The sequence below is a fragment of the Salvelinus sp. IW2-2015 genome, linkage group LG25 (genome assembly GCF_002910315.2).
Source record: "Salvelinus sp. IW2-2015 linkage group LG25, ASM291031v2, whole genome shotgun sequence".
Taxonomy (NCBI): domain Eukaryota; kingdom Metazoa; phylum Chordata; class Actinopteri; order Salmoniformes; family Salmonidae; genus Salvelinus; species Salvelinus sp. IW2-2015.
Window position 1 is genome coordinate 15908455 of NC_036865.1, and position 23406 is coordinate 15931860.

General features: G+C 42.8%; 1 protein-coding gene across 1 annotated transcript; it reads left to right on the forward strand.

The window, feature by feature from the left end:
- col17a1b (collagen, type XVII, alpha 1b) lies at positions 1 to 23308 on the forward strand. The gene is given in 57 exon segments (XM_023969850.2): positions 1 to 138; positions 2319 to 2386; positions 2947 to 2997; positions 3191 to 3307; positions 3422 to 3634; positions 3637 to 3669; positions 3672 to 3734; positions 4120 to 4167; positions 4315 to 4356; positions 4480 to 4530; positions 4767 to 4913; positions 5141 to 5335; positions 5692 to 5778; positions 5949 to 6017; positions 6133 to 6291; positions 6373 to 6468; positions 6801 to 6845; positions 6942 to 7097; positions 9973 to 10275; positions 10415 to 10465; positions 10644 to 10670; positions 10770 to 10796; positions 10932 to 10994; positions 11146 to 11250; positions 11361 to 11423; positions 13618 to 13653; positions 13814 to 13867; positions 13975 to 14010; positions 15358 to 15393; positions 15527 to 15589; positions 15685 to 15720; positions 15815 to 15886; positions 16040 to 16066; positions 16183 to 16218; positions 16306 to 16341; positions 16445 to 16525; positions 16723 to 16758; positions 16871 to 16981; positions 17235 to 17357; positions 17497 to 17559; positions 17687 to 17746; positions 17887 to 17913; positions 18073 to 18135; positions 18546 to 18623; positions 18759 to 18806; positions 18993 to 19121; positions 19246 to 19386; positions 19465 to 19581; positions 19827 to 19958; positions 20084 to 20188; positions 20300 to 20467; positions 20560 to 20715; positions 20801 to 21037; positions 21211 to 21375; positions 21537 to 21617; positions 21714 to 21794; positions 21892 to 23308. Coding segments are annotated over 56 exon segments (4953 nt in total). The 5' UTR covers positions 1 to 138; positions 2319 to 2328; the 3' UTR covers positions 21942 to 23308.
- The last annotated feature ends 98 nt before the right edge of the window (positions 23309 to 23406 follow it).

Below are 23406 nucleotides of genomic sequence, written 5' to 3' on the forward strand. Positions count from 1 at the left end.
ACAAACCACTTCACTACCCTGCAACAGTAACATCAACAACATTCACTACCTGACGGATATCAGTTGGACTATCTTAGTGGATTTTATTTATCTTCTTCAGAAGTTGACTGAAGATTCTCCTATTGACACGCACTAAAGGTATGCCACGGGTCCACTTGATGATTATCAATATTTTTGTTGTTTGACTGTTTGATGAACTTGCAGGTTTTAAAAGCGCATATTGCACTGATAATTCAGAAATACTTTTTGGGAGAAAATTTTTGATTTAGCTGTTGATTGTTGCTGTAGATTACTGTAAGGTAGGTGGTAGGCTAGTTAGTTCCCMAAGACACAAAGACAGCAATTTAATTATGGTTGTGTGGCTTTAGGCGTCACTAACKTTAAATACCTTGGCATTAGGACACCTATAATTTTAGAGATTGGTGTATCACTTTCTTCTGTAGGACTATTTTGTCTGTTGTCTAGTTCCTTGGTTGAGACACTATGTAAAGGTACACGTCCACTTCATGATGATCAATGTTTTTGTTGTTTGACAGCACCTGCAGGTTTTCTAAATTCTGGGTTTGCTGTATTTTGATTGTTGCAACTACATTAATGGGAGGCATAGGACCTTTTCTTTTGAAGAAATTGAAGAGTAAAAAAATTGACTTGCTTAAACAAATATATATATATTTTTTTTAATATATATTTTTTTACATAGGCTAAGCCTTTTTATCTCACGGACATAGGCTAATAATAAGCAGTCATACAGAATGAATGTTATTGCTTTAACAGTCTAACAGGGATGTAGCTACGTTATTCAATGACAAAAAACTTGTTCTGAGACGTGCAGTTTGTGCAGTGTTTATGTCCTGTCTTAGAATGATAGCAGGTATTCTAGTCCCTGTTTTAGCACGTTCAGTTTTGACCATGGAAATTGGAGTTGAGCGTGCGGACACAGAAACTGAAGCTACGTGTACAGTAGACTAACCTAATGAAATGGAAATGATATTAAATCATAGTAGGTCTATGGATTGGGGTCTGAAACTGATTTTCAAAATGCCCAAAGTCTCTAATGCATTCTATAGATCTGGGTGTGGTATAGAGACGAGCCAGAGTTAGAAAGGATGATCCTTTGTGTCCTCAGAACAGTACAATGCACCAGGGTTTACCTTTGTGTCCTCAGAACAGTACAATGCACCAGGGTTTACCTTTGTGTCCTCAGAACAGTACAATGCACCAGGGTTTTTTGTTCTTTGGTTACCATGGGATCTTCAAAGAAGACTGCAAAGTTATTTTACCCCAGGCCTCAGGCCCATTCAAAAGCTGCTTGCTCAGGCGTACATAATCTCCTTTGGGAATTGAGGGCTTTTCCTGGGGTAGGCTAAATAGTTATGCTATTCAATTTCATGCACTGACTGTAAATGTGTAAATGCCTCTAACACACACGGCAACAACAAAAAAATAGTAGAAGCTCAAAAAGCTTAATGAATCTGCTTGTAAATCACCAAACTAGGCTACTCCCTACAATAATTATGGATGATCTCTGTGTAACATGTAATGCCTGCACGAGAAGGCCTATCTGAAAATCCAGGTCCTCTACAATGTAGTGACCTTAACCCAACACCTACTGTAGCAACCTCGTCAAGARGTTTGGCTCTCTTGGTGAAACAGTCGCTGGACCCGGGTTTGAGGCCCAGTCAGGACTATCCCTGATTTCGCTTTAATACCTTATGATTKGTCGGAGTAGGCCTGTGAACCGTTTGTGTGATTATAATTTATATTGTAGGAATGATAATGCTGTGCTGTGCATGTTAACTAAACCAAGAGGAAACTTTAAATAGGCCAAGTATCAGTATCTACTGTAAAATGATAAGTTGCAGTTGCAAGCTRATAACTCTTTGAAAAGCAAAACAAATGTTATCAGTCTGTGTTTAATCTGCACTTAATACTCTGGTAAACTATCAATGATGTTGTTATTTGAGATCAATTGAGGTTATCTAGTTTGTAATGAGCTGTATCTATAAGTGCTTTCATGAAAGGAGTGACTGCGGGAGGAGATTTTCTGCCCTCAGGAATATAAAAATGAAATGAATGAGTACAGTACGTGTTCAGACATATATTTGGATGTGTGCTGTATTTCTGAGAGTGTTACTGGTTTAAGAAATTAAGCTGTTTATTCTCATTGTTAAMCTTTAATTTTAGCAAAAAACTACAATGGTAACCAAAAAAATTCTAGACCACACAACTAAAAGCTTTTTAGTTCAGTTATTGAAGTCAGTTAATACATTAATGCTATTGACATATTATTTTCCCTAAATGTGGTCTCACTTCAACAGATAACATGGGATGGATGATTTAACAACAAGAAAGAGAAACCACTCAGGAGGAAGCTCCGGGGGAAAGGGTGAGAATTGCCTTCTTACAGTTCTAATGTATACCTTGTTGAGATATTTATTATTACGTCTATTGTATAGTAGAGATCTATGATCGTCACCAACTGCTAGTCATGTGATTTACTSTGTTTCCAGTTGCATATCCATTTCCATTCCTGTCTGAATAAACCCTTCTAATTCCATCTTTAATACACAGATGTGAAATGTCTGGATGAAAGCAATTATCTCCAGTCAGCCTATTAGTGGGCTGGGTGAAGTCATCATCACTATGTTCCTTGCACCTATTTGGTAGATCCTGAACACAGAGGGGGTTGTTGCTAGGGGAAGGGTGTAGGCCAGGGAGGTGTGGTGGAATGTTTTTGTTTGAATTGATTGAATTGGACAGTCGATATTGTAGATACAGGGTGCCACCCAGTGGCTTCTTAAAGTTATTGCAAATCCTCTGCTGAATCCCAAATCGACCCTTTTCAAGTGTCTGTTTGTGACTGTAAAATGTGATAATCAAACACAGATATAGGATCTTATAAATTGAATACACATTTGTATGTGATTTTCTTCTCTTTGTCTCCAGTTGTGACAGAAACTACAACCTCAACAAGTAGATTAGTATCTTTACCTCCAAGTAAGTTTTCTGTACTCTTCAATTCCCCTCAAAACTGTTAAATTGTTTGATTAAAGGTATTGGTAATGCAGATTTTGTAATAGTTTGATTATCATTTCACACCACGTTTTTGTGAAAATTCTGAGAGTTGGACTGCTCTAACACATTGAAAGAACTGTTGAAGAATGTGGCCATGTATCTCTTTATCTACCAGAGGGTGGCAGTGGATCAAAAAGTAGTACCCACAKGACTATGTCCAGCAATGCTGGAGGCCTGTGGTTGGAAAAGAACATTTTAACCCAGAACAGCAGTGGAACTAACTTTTCCTCATGTGAGAATAGATCTGTTAAAATTTTAATTTGTACATTTTTAATCTGGAACATGGACATTAGGCTATGACTGAAAATACTTAGGGGGATTAACCCATGCTCTCTGCCCCTCCCAGCTTCTGTGGGTGTCAATGTCGGAGGATCCAGCTCCTCATCAGGGTTCTACATGGGGGACTACTCTGAGGGTGGTGGAGATGGTGGAGGGGGAGGTGGTGGAGGTGGGGGAGGTGGAGGAGGCGGCGGAGGTGTTGGCAGTGGAGGTGGGGGTGGCTCAGGCTATGGAGGAGTGTATGGAGGAAGCCCCGGGTCAAAGGTAAAGAGCAGCTCGTCAGGGGCTCCAGGAGGGCCCAGAGCTCTGCCTCGCCTGGGGTCTCTCCCCTGGCTTCCTGGAAAGGAAGAGTATGGCCAGTCGCTCAGGAGGCTACGACGGTAAGGGAGGGTCCAGCCAATCACACTGTTGATTGTGTGTGTGTGTGTGTGTGTGTGTGTGTGTGTGTGTGTGTGTGTGTGTGTGTGTGTTGTGTGTGTGTGTGTGTGTGTGCGTAGAGAGAGCAGGCTCATTGTAATGGCTGGAATAAATCAATGTGAATGACACCGAACACATAAAAGACATGGAAACAATGTGTTTGACGTGCCACTGATTCCATTCCAGCCATTACAATGAGCCCGTTCTCCTATAGCTCCTCCAACCAGCCTCCTTTGATGTGTGTGTGTGTGTGTGTGTTCGTGCGTGCGTGCGTGCGTGCGTGTATGTGCAGCTTCTAAATGTGCGTCAATGTAAATGACTAATCTGTCTTGACCTGTTTTCATTCAGGAAGCTCAAGTGGCAACTCCTCCCCCGAGTTTACACGGAAAGACTATGGTAACTGTTTTATATCAATACATTTTAGAATTATGTATAAGAGTATTTATTGTAGCTACATTGTGACTATAGAGATCATACTGACATTTCAATAAAATCCAATTTAGTCAAAATCTACATATTATCAATATGTGTATTTCTTTTCAGCAGGGTCAGGTGCCACTAGAATAGGGAGGAGCCAGAGCAGAGGTATACCAATACTTCTATTTATTTCTGCTTACTCACCTCTATTCCTCCCTTACCCTGTCRGACTGATAATGACAAGGGGACTATAAAATACCAGTAATAATAATAATGTGTTTGATATTCCAGAGAGTGAAATCAGAGCCAGACTGCAGAGTGCCTCTCCCAGTGCTGGCAGATGTGAGTTGATATGTCTTCAGGGAAATGGCTTCTAGACACAATTCATAAAATATATGTCATGCTGTTGTTTTTTAGATATTTTGTGGCAATGAATAGCAGCATGGGGAGTTTTATTTTGATCTGACAGAGCTATTTGGACACCATTTTAGTTGATTCATTTTGATCTGGTGGATCAGTTGTGATGGGAGGTTACTATTTCAGTAATAGCAGTACTGACTCAGTTGACTTCCACACAGGGACTGAGCTGGATGATGTGAAGAGGCTGGTGAAGGGAGGACGCTCCAACAGTGTCAGYCCCACCCGCTCCTCCACCTCCTCCACCCTGCCTGTCCCCAGGAAGGCCACCGTCGAGGCCAAGATCGCCACTCAGGCCTCCCAGTCAGGTAGGSTACGCAGTTCACACACAGGCCAGATACACACACCTGCAGCATGCTAAACAAGAACAYACACCTGCAGGATCAAGAGTCAGATGGTTAGATGATATTTATTTATGGTTTASCATACATTTATGGCTGGAGATGGTTTTTGCTGTTGCTGTCTCCTTACCTCCTCCTATTGAGACATATAAAAAGCCTCAATTTACAGACTCTTTCTTCCCTGGTCCCTCTAGTCTCTGGGCAGTATGAGACCACTACCCTGGACTCTGGCCTACCTTCTTCCTACTCCTGGACTAGCTCCACGCTGCCCATCTCCTCGGYCACTGGCAACAGCAGCAGCGCATACGGTTACCATAGCAACACAAACAACATGTCTCCAGGCTTGGGGTCTTCCCTGCTCAACACCACCTCACCCTCCTCCTTGTCAGGTGAGACAACCAATGAGAGCACTGAGCAGCACTCTGGATGATGGACTGGGCAAGTTAGGGCAACCAAATTTGGATCCAGTTCAATTATATCCAATAAGACGGCAGATGCTGCCTTCAGAACAGCGCCCCCCCGCTTAGCTATATTGGGTACTACAYACTGTATGTTTTTCATGATTCTTATTGGTTCGTCTGAACTCAGTAAATTGTTTTGGGTGTATATCTTCACCTCACAGTTAAGCAAGCGCTCTTCTAGTGCATTCTCTCATGTTTCAGAAAATGTAAAGCAAATGTTCTGTTTCAACATAAAGTCTCACAGCTTTGAGTATAATTCTGTGTGTTGTCTGTGACTGCTGCAGTGTATGGATTCCAGAATAACTTGGCACCCACGTCCAGTAGTGTCCTCACCACCAGTGGAGTTAACGCACATTCAGGCACTTTGACAGGTATGATAGTAGAACCTCCTCATCCTACAGAGTATACATTTTAACAGACTTAGACACTCATGTAATATAACACTGTGTGTGTGTGTGTGTGTGTGTGTGTGTGTGTGTGTGTGTGTGTGTGTGTGTGTGTGTGTGTGTGTGTGTGTGTGTGTGTGTGTGTGTGCAAGCAGGATATGGGGTGCAGAAGAACATATCGAATGGTGGTGGTCTCGTCAGCACAGGAGTGTCAACCTCTGCAAGTAAGTCTAGAGTTTAGAGGATTGCTGAACTTAATGTATAGATTTCGTGATACTGAATTAGAGAACCATGTTTATGGCAACTTATGTTTTTAAAGGACTATTTGTTTTTCTCCAGTGTCCGCTTTGAGGTCTCACACTGATGACGCATACAGGAAAGACTTAAAGTACCTTGTGCTGCAGAAGGAGAATGTTCCAGTCAAGAGAGATACTGAGGTGCTCACCCTGACTAAAGACAGTGGAAAACACTTCACTAGCAGTGTTCGCAGTGTTGGGGGTAAGACAGCTCCTTCAGTATCGGAGTATTCACTGCTTTTTAATGTTGATGTGAGATTAATTTATGTGTATATTATCACAGGTTCACTGTCTGGTGATTCTCTAAAGAAGGAGAAAATGGTGTCCAGCTACAGTGAGACTGCACCAGTCCTTCTGAAGTCAGATTCCAATTCATACTGTAAGCACCATGTTTATATGTGCACACACACACACACATGCACGCACACACACACACACACACCTGAAAACCCAACCCTAAACCAAACCCAAGCTCCTAACCCTAATCCTAAAACTAACTCTAGCTCTTAACTGTCAATTTAATTCTAACCCTAACATGAATTCTAACCTTAACCCTAAACCCCCTAGAAATTTAAAAACGTCCCCAGTTGGTCAAATTGTTTCTTTACTATTCTTGTAGGAACTTCTGATCCCCACAAGTATAGCTAGTTAAAAACATCCACACACACAGTGCAGAGACTGCTGCTGATACATCACCATTTTATCCCTTAGATGGATCACCYCTAGTGTCAACAAAAGACAAAGCAACATATGCAGGTATTTGTGATTTAAATATATCAGTAGTTGGCCATTTGTATCTCACACTTCATYCATAACCCATCCATCATATTCTCTGTTCCCCCTCCCTGTCAGAGATCCAAAAAGAGGGGGACTACTACAGCAGCGGAGGACGTGGTGGGGGCTGCTGTGGGTGTGAGGACTCCTGCTGTTCCTGGTGGAAGTGGCTGCTAGGACTGCTCCTGCTCTCCCTGCTGCTCCTGGGCCTGCTCTTTGGACTCATTGCCCTGGGTCAGTCATGCTTAGGGACAAGAGTTTCCCCTGACCTTATGACCTACAGATGTAGGATCCTAATTTGACCAGTATGCTCATAGTAAAATAATCCTGCAGCAACAGGATTTGAACGTTTGGTTAGGCTATTAGCTGAACAAAAGTAGGCTACATTAAAAGTGCAATACTGTTACAGTTTYTTTCAATTGCTAACAAGCATCGGTCAATACTGATGCCACTTTTTCAAAACAATTCTCACTCAGAAAACATACATTGTCACTCATAACACACTGACCTCAAAACACTAACAGGGAGCATTACATCAATGATGAACTTTTCTCTTTTCTCTTTGAATGATTTGTCACATAAATCAGTATTTGATTATGGAATACGAATAGCATCATTTCACTTTATTGACTGTACTAAAGTATATGTAACAAGAATTAATCAGAAATGCAGCAATTTGTTTCAATMGCCTTTATTTTTCTATATCTTTGCACATAGTAATTTACTTGTGAAAAATAAAAAGTTGATACAAAAAAATTATTCTTGAAATTCCAGGGCTGCAATAATAATTACAAACAAGAACAACATGTATAGTATAATCACTCATACTGTACAGTACTGTGAGGGTTCTAGTTCTCATCAACATGTATAATATAACACTCATACTCTACAGTACTGTGAGGGTTCTAGTTCTCATCAACATGTATAGTATAATCACTCATACTCTACAGTACTGTGAGGGTTATAGTTCTCATCAACATGTATAGTATAATCACTCATACTGTACAGTACTGTGAGGGTTCTAGTTCTCATCAACATGTATAGTATAAATCACTCAAACTGTACAGTACTGTGAGGGTTTCTAGTTCTCCCTCTCTCCTGCATTTGGCACAAGTTCTCATCAACATCACATCTTATTCTTCTCTGGCGATGCATCTTGGAAAGTATCTTCTGGAATGTCTAATCCAAACCCTGGCAGTCTTCAGGAGAAGTGTCTACACATCCAGTAAGGACATGTGGTCATGTGGATGGTGGTCATAAACCTTCCACCTCCAAGCAGAGAAAAGCTCCTCTATGGGGTTCAGGAAGGGGGAGTATGGAGACAGGAATAGTACTGACATCCTGGGATGTGCAGCAAACCAGTCTGTGACTGCAGCAGAGTGGTGGAATGCCACATTATCCCACACAACAACGAAGGTAGGGGAGTTTCTTGCCCCTCTCTCCTTCGCCGGCACAAGTCGATTATGCAGGTCATCCAGAAAATATATGAGCCTCTGTATCGTAGGGGCCAATGAGTGGTTTGTGAAAAAGCAAACCATCATTGGACAGTGCTGCACACATTGTGATGTTAGCGCCTCTCTGGCCTGGGACATCCRCGGTTTCTCTCTGTCCAATCACATTTCTTCCCCTGCGGCGTGTTTTTGCCAGGTTGAATCCAGTATATGCAGTTTGCCTGGCTTCCATCTCCATTACTCTCTAAAATACAGTAAATCCACAGTTTTACAGTACTTGACATTATGAATAGCTGTGTATCCTGTTTGGTTATTGAACCAACATCTTACCTGGATATATTGATACCGGAGTTCTTTCACAGGTTCAACGTTTCTCTCAAAGCGTACAGTGTACAACTGCTTCATCCTTATTTTATGTTTCTCTGGGACTCTGGCAATTGTCRTTGTGCTGACCGTAGTCACATTCTCAAAAATGATCTAGTCTGCCAGCACTCTGTCCCGAATTTCCCGCCGTTTTATTGTATTGTTGCCAATTACCATGTCAACAATGGAAATKTCCTGCCCATCTGATAATATTCTGCCTCTCCCTCATGTGGGAGGCAACCATTGGATCCTACTGAAAAACACAAAACAATCAATATATTTCTAAATGTAAGTACATGTAAAAATGTGAACATACTGTATTGTACTGTAGTATGTAGTTCAATAATCATTGAAGGATGCAYATCTCACCTGTTGCTTTGCCGGAAAATTCATACTATTGATGCAACTGTTGAATGCTGCAGATTTGGTTGCATCCTTARACCGGCCTCTCTYAWAGAGAGACCATGGTTTACAATATGGTCAAAAATTGTGGCCCTTATCTCATCAGAGACCACCGCTCTTGGTCTTCCTCTCCTTTGTCCTCCACATATTCTCCCTCTCCCTGCCTCTCTTCTTTCCCCACCAACCTGTCTTCCTTGATCCATGTTTCCAAACAAAATTATTCTGAAGCCGTCCTCTTTTGTCTGTTTGGTAACGAGACTAAAAACAGGACACTTGGGTAGGCTTTCMGCTAAAATTGCAATCAGCTGTGTTTGGAATGATCAACTATTCTGCTGAGATTTTCTATATGTTTATATGTTTACTGCAGAACTGCGCGACATTTGCCATCATTCTGTTTTGAATGTGTTTTTAACAGTTTTAGAAACAGTGTGTTTGCATTTGAAAACATGTGCTGGAAATATATAGTTTTGCAGGTGGTGGAGTATGAATGAGAAAAGAGTTCATGGATTTCGGAGAATGTGGTCATTGAATGCATTTTGTGTGAAAGCAATGAAAAATTATTCACAGTTTGGTCCACATACACTTCTTTTTCACTTACTGTGTGAAGRGTTTTGACATTGTGACTTCAGTTTTGACCAATGCATATTAGCAATTGAAAAAAACTGTAATAAAACCGTGTGTTTGTGCTGGTTTTCAGTTCATTTATGTAAATCACGAAGCTCTCTGCAACAAAAGAGTGATTAAATTAAGATCCTACATCTGTATAATTAAGATGTAACTAGGACCAATGCMCACAATATAGTCAAAACATGTAGAGATACCGAACATAGTGAACTTGTATACAATCATCTTTACCTCTAGAAACATTTCTCACACTCTGTGTCCCTCCACAGCGGAGGACGTGAGGAATCTGAAGTCTCGAGTGGCAGCTCTGGAGTCCACCTCCACCGCTGCTCACACCAGCCGCCTGTCAGCCTCCAATAACGACATCCACAACCCCCAGTCTGGCACCTACATGGACACTGGGGGCGCGGCCCGCTCCGACAACACCCTGAACCTGGATACCAGCCTGGGCATGGGGATGGGCACTGGCACTGGCACGGGCACTGGCATCGCCGGGCACACGGACAATGCTGCCCTCCAGAGGACCATMCAGCAACTACTGAGAGCTGAGATGCAGTCTCAGTCATTCAGAGGTATTGTACAMACATGAACATGACTAGAACTCGAACATAAGAAATACATTCACCATTTATGGTATATGTACATTAAATATTTACTGAATTCACTGAGCATTCATTTTTTCCCCCTATTTGTGCTTATTTTGTTTCACAGCCCTTCTTACCTCTTCAATGAAAGGGGACAGAGGAGASCCGGGAACTAAAGGTAAGATCTCTTGTGAAAATATTGTCAGTATGTGTATTTTGTGAGTACAAACAATGGAGACAATTGTGTAATCCAAGGATATTCAAAGAATTATGTCTCTACACAGATACTTTAAGGAGTTATTCTGTCTCAATGCACTTTCTGCTTTGTTTCATGTATTCTGTTTACTTTGCTYCAGGCGAAGCAGGGAATCATGGAACTAAAGGTTTGTTTTTTTAAGACTTATATAAAGAAATGTATTTATTGTACTTTAATTTGAAGTTTGCTGTCACCAAGTGTGTAAACTTTATTTTCTTTGTTTCAGGTGACAATGGTTTCCCAGGACTGCCAGGTAAGGACAATGGGTATGATGTGGAAGTTACCATTATGCTGGTTCAGTACTAGTTTAATTGACAGTACAGTATGACTTTTAAGAATAACTTGGTACTTATGTCACACATTTTTGACCTCTCACCTTTGACTTCAGGTCCTCCAGGTGCCATTGGTCACCCAGGACACGAAGGACCCAAAGGACAAAAAGGAAGTCAAGGTACAATAACGTTAACACTTTTTAAAATTATTACTTGTGTTGATTCATTTTGTAACCAGCTTTTATCAAAAAGCTAATATGGACCCATTTAAACAAGTGGGTTACAAGTCAAACTATGTGTATGCTTATACATGTGCATGTGTGTGTGTAGGTGACCATGGAGCTGAGGGGCCACAAGGGCTCAGAGGCCGAGAGGGGCCTGGAGGGCCCAGAGGGGAGCCAGGACCCTCAGGGTTTGGAGAGAAGGGGGATAAAGGTAGGTTGTGAATTTAGATTTTCCTAATTTATATAGACTGCATACTTACATGGTCCACTTTCCAGGTAAAAAATWGTTAAATGATCATCAATTTGGGTTTGTTCTCACAGGTTCTCCTGGTGAATCAGGATCTCTTGGTCCTGCTGGTCCAGTCGGCCCGGCTGGGCCCAAAGGTAGGGCTATGAGTGGGACTGTGTGTCTCAGAGAGGATCATAAACACAGTAGMGCTTCACTCTAGACCAGGGGTGTCAAACTCATTCCATGGAGGACCTACAGTAGGGTCTGTGAGTTTTTGCTTTTTTCTTTCATTTAAGACCTAGACAACTAGGTGATGGGAGTTCTTTAGTAATTAGTGACCTTAATTCATCAATYAAGTACAAGGGAGGAGCAAAAACCCACAGATACTCGGCCCTCCGTGGAATGAGTTTGATAGACTGTAAAATAAATATTGATTCAAAGTATATTTGTAACGAAACCAGCTGCAACAGGATTGCGAGTTGGCTCAACATCTGGGCATATAGCTGAACCAACATAMATTCTCAAGTTGAATTGTATGTTCACTCAACTTAAAATTTTAGGTTGAGTGAACATACAATTCAACTTGAGAATTTATTCAAACTCATTTGCATATTTCCCAGTGCAAAATTTATGACAAYACATTACATACACTGACTATACAAAACATTAAGAACCCCTGCTCTTTCCATGACATAGATGACCAGTTGAATCCAGGTGAAGGCTATGATCCCTTATTGATGTCACTTGTTAAATCCACTTCAATCAGTGTAGATGAAGAGGAGGAGACAGGTTAAAGAAGGATTTTACAGCCTTGAGACAATTGAAACATAGAATGTGTATGTGTGCCATTCAGAGGGTGAATGGGCAAGAGACAAAATGCAAGGGGCTTTGAACGGGGTATGGTAGCAGTTGTCAGACGCACCGGTTTGTGTCAACTGCAACTATGCTGGGTTTTTCAGGCTCAACAGTTTCCCGTGTGTATCAAGAATGGTCCACCACCCAAAGGACATCCAACCAACTTAACACAACTGTGGAAAGCTTTTGAGTCAACATGGGCCAGCATCCCTGTGGAACGCTTTCAACACCTTGTAGAGTCCTTGCCCCGACGAATGGAGGCTGTTCTGAGGGCAAAAGGTGGGGTCGGTGGGGTGCAACTTAATATTAGGAAGGGGTTCCTAATGTTTGGTATAGTAAGTGTATATCATAAGGTCTTTCTTTGAGATCCTATCCACTGGGCACACTGGTTGAATCAACGTTGTTTCTACATCATTTCAATGAAATTACGTTGAACCAACGTGGAATAGACATTGAATTGACCCACCTAACTCAGTGGTCTGAAACTCTTTTACAGTCCACATCAAACCTGCAAGTCACATTATGTTGGCTTACAAAGTGATGGGTTATTCCTATTGGAATCCAGCCAGCGTGAGGATATCCAACAACTGGAGCTTTTAATCCCCCTCAACCTGCATTGAGAAGATTAATATAAACGGCAACTACTAACAGATTGGATTAGTTTAGAAAAATGTATGTATTTATGTTTGTGTAGCATAAGATTAATCAACCAATCAATGTACACACAAAAACACAGGTATTGAAACAAGCAATTCTGAAAACCAACCTGCAATAGAGTATGCTGGAAAATATGATAATGATGGGCGTGTTTTTTTGTGGTTTTGAGCAAAAATGAATTAGTAATTCCTGTAATTTGTTCAAATTCAGCTCACGTCGATCTGTTTGTTGATTAAACAAACTGTAACATATTAGCTCAAATTATTGTCCTTTTGATGTCCACTCAACTCACATAATAACGCTGATTAAGCCATTGGTCAAGAATGGCTTTTTTACAGCGTTGCCTTTCAAAGGCAAACATGAATTTGTAATTTTACTCAATCAGCTTTTTCATATTCAGCTCACTTYGAGCAGAGTTTGTTGAGTAAACTAACTTTAACACATTAGCTTGATTCTTGTCCTTTTGAAGCACAGGAGGTTGGTGCACCTTAATTGGGGAGAACGGGCTGGTGGTAATGACTGGAGCGGAATAAGTGGAATGGTATCCAATACATCAAACACATGGTTTCCAGGTGTTTAATGCCATTCCATTTGCTCCATTCCAGCCATTATTATGAGCCGCTCTTCCCTCAGCAGCTTCCACTGTTTTTAAGTCCCCCTCAACTCACAGAATAACGCTGATTAAGCAATTGGTTGAGTTGGCTTTTTTACAGTATACTACCAATGTCAAACTGAGGGTGGCCATACAAAATTGTGCTTCTGAAGTGTATTTCAAAATGAAGGGTATTGCATACACTCTATCAGGTTTCTAATCTCCTTTCTAAATCTCTGTTCCAGGCTCAGGGGGTGCTCCGGGGACTYCTGGTACGCCAGGTCAGTCTCCTTCATTCACTTAGGGCTACATCCTAACTTGAGATATAAACTCTGAGTAGCCTTCATGAAAGTTTGAATTAAGYGTGCATTGGCCTTTTGGAATTATTCCACAGCACATTCAGTGAAAGGTTAAAACCTTGTTCTCTGTATATGCTTCTAGGCCAACCAGGATCTCAAGGCTTCCGTGGAGAATCAGGACTACCTGGTCCGAAGGGTACAGTATGTCCTTACATTATGTGGGGCTAATTGATCCAGTGATCATTGATTGGATTAATGAATACGAGTATTGAACTGTTCAATAATGCATTTTCTCTGCTACAGGGGAGAGGGGTCCTGCTGGATTTCAGGGAATCAAAGGTATGTCTTAGGAATTATGTGTTAACATAGAGACACAATCTATTGTGCTGTTTTACTTTTGGCAGGAGAAAACATTGATCTATCCATGACCGCTAAGCAGTGTAGGCTAGTGGGAGGAGCTATAGGTGGACGGGCTCATTGTAATGGCTGGAATGGAATAAATGAAACAGTGTCAAATGCATCAATCAAATTTTCAATCAATCAAATGTATTTATAAAACCCTTTTTACATCAGCCGATGYCACGAAGTGCTATACAGAAACCCAGCATAAAACCCCAAACATCAAGCAATGCTGATCATTCAGAGTTAGAGACAGCCGTTGCGGTAGAGAGAGAGTTGAAAAYAGCAGGACCGGGACAAGCACGTCCGGTGAACAGGTCAGGCTTCCATAGCCGCAGGCAGAACAGTTGAAACTGGTGCAGCAGCACGACCAGGTGGACTGGGGACAGCAARGAGTCATCAGGCCAGGTAGTCCTGAGGCATGGTCYTAGGGCTCAGGTCCTCAGAGAGAAGAGAAAGAGAAAGAGAGAGAGAAAGAGAGAGAGAATTAGAGGGAGCATACTTAAATTCACACAGTACACCGGATAAGACAGGAGAAATACTCCAGATATAACAGACTGACCCTAGCCCCCCCGACACATAAACTATTGCGGCATAATTACTGGAGGCTRAGACAGGATGGGTCGGGAGACACTGTGGCCCCATCCGATGATACCCCCGGACAGGGCCAAACAGGCAGRATATAACCCCACCCAATTTTCCAAAGCACAGCCCCCACACCACTAGAGGGATATTTTCAACCACCAACTTACTACCCTGAGACAAGGCCGAGTATAGCCCACAAAGATCTCCCCYACGGCACGAACCCGAGGGGGGCGCCAACCCGGACAGGAAGATCACGTCAGAGACTCAACCCACTCAAGTGATGCACCCCTCCTAGGGACGGCATGGAAGAGCACCAGTAAGCCAGTGACTCAGCCCCCGTGATAGGGTTAGAGGCAGAGAATCCCAGTGGAGAGAGGGGAACTGGCCAGGCAGAGACAGCCAGTATGGTTCGTTGCTCCAGTGCCTTTCCGTTCACCTTCACACCCCTTGGCCAGACTACACTCAATCATAGGACCTACTGAAGAGATGAGTCTTCAATAAAAACTTAAAGGTCATCAAACATATGGAAACCACATGTTTGACTCCATTCCATTCACTCCATTTCAGCCATTACAATGAGCCTGTCCTCATATAGCTCCTCCCACCAGCCTCCACTGCCACTAAGAGATAGTCAGTAACATGCCTGTGTATTTTCCATATGACATACAGTAGCTAAGTAGTAACCTTTATTTTTTATAATAGGTGACCATGGTGAGAAAGGACCTCGTGGTGCCGCAGGTGCGTAGCTGGCGTGATATAGATATACGAAAGGCACTTTCATCCCAAGCAACATATTCAGGATTTAAATKACCCATGATGCAGCATGTGGCATTGACAGTACTGTATTCCAATCAACTGTCTTTTCCCTCAGGTGACCCAGGACTATCAGGCTTGCCAGGACCAGCCGGAGAGAAAGGACCCAAAGGATCTGCAGGTGAGTGGCTGGCTGCGCTTTGAATCTCTACCATTCTCCCCAAACTCATTCTAGAGCTTAACGTGGTTTAATACATTTATTTAATTCTTAAACAGGAACTCCTGGAATTGATGGTGACAAAGGCCAAAGAGGTAGAGGGAATAATATGTTCTATGTAAAAAGACAGGAAATAATACGTCAAGTGTTATGTACAATAGGCCTATATAATGATGATGTCATCCTCAGGTGATCACGGTCCTACTGGGTTACCAGGGATCAGAGGTCCATCTGGGCCTGCAGGGGACTCAGGCCTACCAGGTAAGCTAYTGTGTCACGCTCAATATTCCCTGAACACCTCTCTTATTTACATTCCTGTTCATCCTGACTTGGCTTTTCTACAGAAAAGGATCACATTGTATCCACTTGAAAGAGAAGATTGAAATGTATCTTAACTGATCTTTCTCCCTATAGGAACACCTGGGCTTCAAGGGCCACCAGGTATGTTGTTGCAGTTGGGATTTAGTGTAGTAACAGAATTATGACGACAAGCTCAAGTGAAGTCTGTTCATCACTTTTGTCATCAGTTTTCCTCTAAAGTGTTCTTCCCACTGTAGGAATACCAGGGAACCCTGGACAACCAGGAGCCAAGGGTAAAACAGCTGACTCCTATACGTTGTTTTTAGAAAATGGAGGGCTCTAAACTTTGATATTGTGATGACTGTGTAACTTTCTTTTAGGTCAGGCAGGAGAACCAGGAAGAATCATCAATGCAGGTAACCGGTTGACTATTGCATAACAGCGGTGATGTGTTTACAGTAGCTATACATCTGTATGACTGTCAGTGTGTACCTAAAACTGCTTGTGGTGATTCCTCAGGGGGATCCAGTTCTGTGGCCATCCCCGGCCCCCCAGGAAGCCCCGGACCACCCGGTCAAGCCGGACCCCCAGGGTTATCAGGTCAGACATAGACTTCCTGTTTAGCTTTGTAGCACTGTGGTTTGTCACAACCCCAACATAACAAAGTTGTAATAGTGATACCATGTAGTTTCTACGGTACGTAGTTTAACTAGCTGTAAACCTATGTTGTTTTGGTCAATATGAATGACATGTATAACACAACAGTGTTTTCTAATACAACTTTTCAATCTCCCCAGGCCCCATTGGCCCTGCTGGTCTTCCTGGCCAGTCTGGTAAGTCAGATAATCTATGGATCTGTGGATAGCTAAACTATTGGTCTTATACATGCTATCTCTTTTCTGGCCAAGAGTCCTGGACATACTGTATGTATGCTTATTTCCCCAGGTCCTAAAGGTGAGAGAGGGCTGAAGGGTGAGATGGGTATTCAGGGACTCCAGGGAGAGGCAGGTATCTCAGTGAGAACCAGTGAAACCGTCAGCTCATCCAGAGCTGAGAGTGAGTACTCATTACAATGATGCTTATAATTTAATTAAAGGATAAGTTCATATTTTTTCAACCAAATCAACATTTTTGATGTAAATGGCATGTTATAGAAGACACTGTGGACTCGAGCAATGCTTGCCTTATTGCCCAAGCATGCACACATTGAAAAGTATCACTCAAGTCCAACACAGTGAAACATAACGTTGCGGATAAAACAGTCAGATGCTTGTGTAACCTCATGGTTCTTCTTGATGTCCTCATCCAGGACAGTTCAGTGCTGCTGCACAAGCAGGTCCCCCTGGTCCCCCTGGACCCCCTGGAGCCCCTGGACGTGCAGGTGACTCAAGATCAGGACTCCCAGGACCAGCTGGTCCCCCAGGAGAGCCAGGTAAGCCTGTGAGAAGTGTGTCCATGTTAAGAATGAAAATCAACAATACACAAGTTACTGATGTATTTTTTTATTGGATTTGGCTAAATGTTGAGTCTTGATGTCATCRTATGATTTTCCTGGTGCTTCTGCCTCTCAGGATATGGCAGACCTGGTCCTAGAGGAGAGAAAGGAGAGTCAGGAAGCTTTGTACCCAATTCAGGTGCRTAACAACATGACTTACATGACCAAACCCATAACGCAATCGAGTTAAAAAAGTGACCCAAGATTTCTGTAGAGCTTTTTTTGGCTGCATTGTAATGCTGTGCTTGTCACTATAATTCTTTCAGGAACATTCTTCTCTGGACCCCCTGGACCTCCCGGGCCATCTGGGCCCAAAGGATCACCTGGTAAGCCTTTCAGACACCTTTCACCTGCCTGTCAGAGGCATTACAGATGCATACTGACAGCATACTCTAAACTGGCTCTGTTTATCATCACAAACGTAATCTCCTTCATCTAAAAGTATTTAAAAATATTCTTACTTCAGGTACACCAGGACCAAGAGGATACCAAGGTACGTGTTCTGTCCCCCTACAATCTAAAAAGCTACATTTATTTGGTGGAAATCAATTCATATAACAGAATGAACTACTTATCTAGATCCACATTGGTTGTTCCCATTKGAAATGCTAATCCTCTGTCCTTCATCCCTGTGTCCCATGTTCCCTTGWAGGAGATTCAGGCCAGCCTGGTCTACCAGGGAGCCCAGGAAGACCAGGAGGAGGCTCTGAAAGAGGTGAGCTTATCTTGGTCCAACTCAAGGCTAAGCCAACAGCGATTGAAAAAAAAACATGACCAACTCTGATACAGGAGGTTATTGACGCAGTAATGAGAATTTATTGTGGCCCACCATAGTCTACCACTGGTCTAGTGGTTCTCAAACCTCTCATCTGGGACCCACAGACTAGCTCATCTCTAAATTARCTCACCTAATTCACCTAGTCATGGGYTTGATGAAAAGTGGACAAGTTGAATCAGGGGGTGCTAGCTCTGGAATAGATCAAATACATGGAACGGCTGGGGGGCCCAGAGGAGAGGTTTGATAACCACTGCTATAGACCATAGTCTAACGGGCAGAAGTCTAGAAGTATGTATAGTAGAACAAAAKATTTCTGATGAATTGCTTTGCTCTTTTGTTCCACACAGCATTACCATACGGTGGAACACATGGGCCACCTGGGCCCCCAGGGACTCCAGGGGTTCCTGGACCAGAGGGACGGAAAGGTAAACTACCAACACTTGGGAATCGTAATTAGGAACAAATACACTGAGCTTCTGAAGGTTGTGGTACCTGTAAAAGTAGCAGGTCTAGACTCAGTCTTTGAAATAACTAGTTGTCTTATTCTCCMCATTTCCAAGGCGAACCTGGAATTCCCGGTTCTCCTGGTCTTCCTGGCTCTGCAAGAGGTAAACACTCCTTTGACATGCTGTCAAAATTCCACCCACAACATTAGACAAACTTAGATCATCAAGACATACTTAACAACAATTTTTGAAGCAATGTGCACAACTTTAAATAGCTGACCATATCATGAATGCAGATACTTCTCATTAAATAAAGACTATTGTATCTAATTATCTAATTTCTGACAGGCACTGTGGCGGCCAGCMCAGGGTTCCCAGGTCCTCCTGGTCCACCGGGTCCTCCCGGACACCCAGGCATTCCAGGCATAGCCTCCGCTCCTCCTGATCTGCGTCAGTATGTCAACGACTATCTCCGAAGTAAGAGTCTTCTTCTAAGGCGCATTGAACACTAAGTCATGAAGTAATAATTCCCATATGAAATATAGTGACAGAGCTGCCTTATACTCTACTTAGATTAACCTGTGCTGGTTGTCCTTTGCAGTTAATGCTAGGAGTATGTCCTCTGGTCTTCCCGGCCCCCGTGGCCTCCCTGGACCCCCAGGAGCCCCTGGATCCTCTGGATCCTCTGGATCCTCTAGTTCTGTGGAGGACATATCTTCTCGTGTCATCGCTTATCTGCAGCGTAAGTTCATTTCCTGTCCAATTTTGTAGTTCTGTGGAAGAGTGGAAGCAGCCTAATGATTGTACTGTCTTGTTTCAGGTTCAGGATCAGGCTTCGGCGGTGGTGCTCAGGGTCCTCCAGGCCCCCCAGGACCTCCTGGGTCTGGCTCTGGTTCTGCCTCAATGTCTGTCAACGACCTCATTGTCATGCTACAGAGTGAGTACTTACATGGTCATTCAGCAGACTCTTATCCATAGCAACTTACTGTTGATAGTTATGACTGAAAACACAATATATAATGTATACTATGTAATTTCTACTTCGTAACTACTGTGAAAAAAAGTGCCATGTATGTAATATGTGTCTAGAATGTACAAAAAKAAAAACCTGTAAAAACTATGTTTGGGCCAATAAAAAAACGTACAAATACTTACAATTGACTGATTGACTGATTGGTTCAGGGGATGACGTACGGCGATACGTAATGGGCCCACCCGGACCTCCAGGCCCAGCAGGACCAGCAGCCAGAGGAGGCAGTACGGCAAACTACGACCCACAGGAAGTGGCTACCTACGTCTTCAGAATCATGAACGGTAAGTAGGGGYTACTGGAGCAAAACACACGCACAGGATGGGTAACATGAATGTCTTTGGGTTTCTTATGGACCAGGCTTCAATCTCTCACCTTGTGGATGGTGTTTTTAAAATTATTATTATAGAGCGCGGGATCGGTGGTGGGCAGCCTGGACCTCCGGGTGCAACCGGGCCTCCAGGGCTACCTGGCTCCTCCAGCGGTGTTAGTGACATCTCCGCACTCCTGCAAAGTAAGACCTCACCCTCTGGGGTTTACAGAGGTATCTTGTGTTTATGATCATCTAAACACGTTTGATTTACTGCTTACTCTTTGTCTTCTTCCTACTTTCCCGCTTTCTAAGATTCACAATTCCGTGCGATGATTGGACGCTCTGCTGGAGCCCCTGGTCCTCCTGGTACTCCAGGTATCCCGGGACCCCCAGGCCCCTCTGGTACCCCAGGAGGGTTATCTTACAGGAGCTCAGCCTCAGGGGGTTTAAGGATAGAGGACGTCCAGCATTACCTCCAAAGTGAGTCTGGTTCAGTTAAGAGGTTCTCCATCCTTCTGCTCTCAGTAGACAAAGACCATGAAGGTTTGACATCTGTCTCTGTCTCATCTCAGGTTCTGGGTACAGTGGTCCTCCAGGCCCACCCGGCCCCCCAGGACCTCAGGGGCCCCCAGGGAACTCTCACGGAGTAGTCTCCTATGGAGATAGTAGAAACATCGGAAACTACCAGCGAGAAAGCATCCGCACAGAACTCCAGGCGTACCTCAGCAGTGYGTTGACCTCTTCCCTATCCATTGGAATAGACATTAACCTGACACTCTACATCACATTAACTATTGTTGTGTTATTTCCCAGGTGACAGTATACGGCACTCCTTCATTGGCCCACCAGGTCCTCCTGGGTCTCAGGGTCCCCGTGGTCACAAAGGAGACCCTGGAGAACCTGGTGGGGTTCAGACTAACCGTCAGAGTTATGCCCAGAGTGACCCACRTTACTCTTCTGACCTTGAGCAGCGCCAGAGTGACATTGGGAGATTGACAGAGTCACTAGACTACTCCAACGTTGCCTTGAGAGTGACAGACTACATCAAGAGTGAGTGAATGACTAGCAATAGTGTGTCTCTGTAACTGTGTGCTTCTACAGTATAAGTGCTGAGACTTGATTGGGTTTGAGGCTTTGATTGACTTGGCACTGTGGCTTAGACGGTGCTGTGACCTTTTAGGTACAAACAGAGTATATAAACAGTCTATCCTCTGCTACTCCAGACCAGGGCTTACTGCAGGACTTCCTGTCTGAGGGTCACCAGCGAGGAGGCTCCTGGGAGACCCAAGGCCTCCCAGGACCCCCTGGGCCTCCTGGACCTCCCGGGTATAGCCGTGTCATTGGGGCTTACGGCAACGTGACTGCTGACCTCATGGACTTCTTTAGAAGTAAGATTTGGGGCAAATTCATTTTTTTTCCTAAATACTAAACTAGTCCACAGTTGTGAATAGAATTGTGGTACCCAGAAGAATTGCTAAGCAAATGTTTGCTGAAAAGCTTTGTGGCCTTGCCTCCTGTCCTCTGACATGGCGTGTACTCTCTGCTCTAGCCCACGGCACCATTGTTGGCCCCCCAGGGAATACTGGACCGAAAGGAGACAGGGGGTACCTCGGACCCAAAGGAGACAGAGGTACGGTAGTCATACTAYAGGGTCATACTGTTGAATTACATTTCCAGCAGGGATTGACACTAGGACATAACAGGAGTATGGTATTTCTATCTGCAGGCGAGATGGGTCGCCCAGGCCCTCCAGGACTGCAGGGGCTACATGGTCAGGATGGATACAGAGGAGAGAAGGGAGAGAAAGGTAAACATCTCACTTTGCTTGCACCATTTGGGATTTTTGTGAAACAAAATCACGTGCAGCTCAGCAACTGTTTTTCATTCCGTTGTTTTCTTTCCAGGTGCAGGTGAAGTTAGGGTTGGTCGTCGGCGTCGAAGCATCGGTGTCTAAGGTGTTTTAAGCTTCACCAAATCTWTCAGATAAAGCTTTAGTTCTATTCAGCTCTTCTGTCCTGTGCATAGTCAAAATCATACATTACGTTAGAATATGCCTGCTTGCCTATTMAATTACAGTTTCTTTTTTGAGTGTGAATACAATGGATGAAATGRAAATGTTACAATGGCAGTAAAGCAGAGGTCTCCGACAGGTACTATAGATCGCARGCTAGCAGTAGCTCGCAGCCCACCTATAAGKAATTCTGAAAGTACATGGATTTTTTTTATGTGTTCCATTGCAAACCTTCATAAACATAAAGCTCCTGGAAACCATCCAATCAAAGCCACATTGACATTATCCCACCCCATGTTAGCCACTATTGGCTTAAAAAGCCAAATATAACAAAATATCTGGCAATTAATTTCAAGCAATATTGCACTTCTGTCTGTATGGTTCACAAATGTGTCTATCACTCTGTATGTAACCTGTTAGTGATGCTAGTAATGATAACCGTCTTGTGGGTACACAGAGACTTTCCCCAAAAACCTTCTGCCTACCTGACAGAAATATATAATGATTATTTGTATCAATTGGGTGGCCTTTTTTTTTTTTACTCTGCCATGACGTGCTGCAGAAGTAGGCCTAACATAGACATTGATAGACTCAGACATTCCTCTCTTTCTAAATGCGCAATTAAAGGGGAATTACACTCAAAAATCWAAATGTATGTTTTTTTTCCAGACCTCAAAATTGGTCGTCTGATGTGATTTAAGCATTGACATGTACTCAGAACATCAATTTTTGTTATTTTTCTATGAATAATTGTAATATTAAGAGTAAAAAACATAATACAAAAATACAGTAATTTTATGGGGCCCCTTAGAGTTGTTTATTAACCATTATTTTACAAGAAAACACATATTGTACAACAAGGACCCGGGGAAGAGAGGTGAAGAGAAGAATGTGCCTATTTGAAAGTAAAAAATAGWTTTGAAGTACAGTAGCTCTCATGCTAGAAAAGGTTGGAGACCCCTGCACTAAAGAATGTGTTTAACAGTCTGAAGTAGTGTGATACATTGGCTGCTGGTCATGGTTGTGGTTGCACTCTTTGATATTCTAGTATGTGGGTGTATYGTGTTTAACTTTCTTAATAAAGCTCTAGTTCTTTTTCTCAAGGGAACTCATGGGAAAATGTACTTTTCAAAAAGATAATGATAGTTATGGATCTTAGCTTTATTGATAACATTAAAGTAATTTTCACCCAAAACTTTTGAGTGTTACTTTGGCACTTTTGACCCACTCAAAACAACAATTGTCATTTATTCTTTATTTTCATWAAAACTTCAGAAAACTTAATTTTCAATAAATGTTTATTCCTTGTCTTGTTATTCCATGTATTGAAAATTATTGGAATGTATTTTGTGTGGAGAAAAGAAAACTGCACTGAAATGGACTCTTGTCATGTTGATGTTGACCAGCT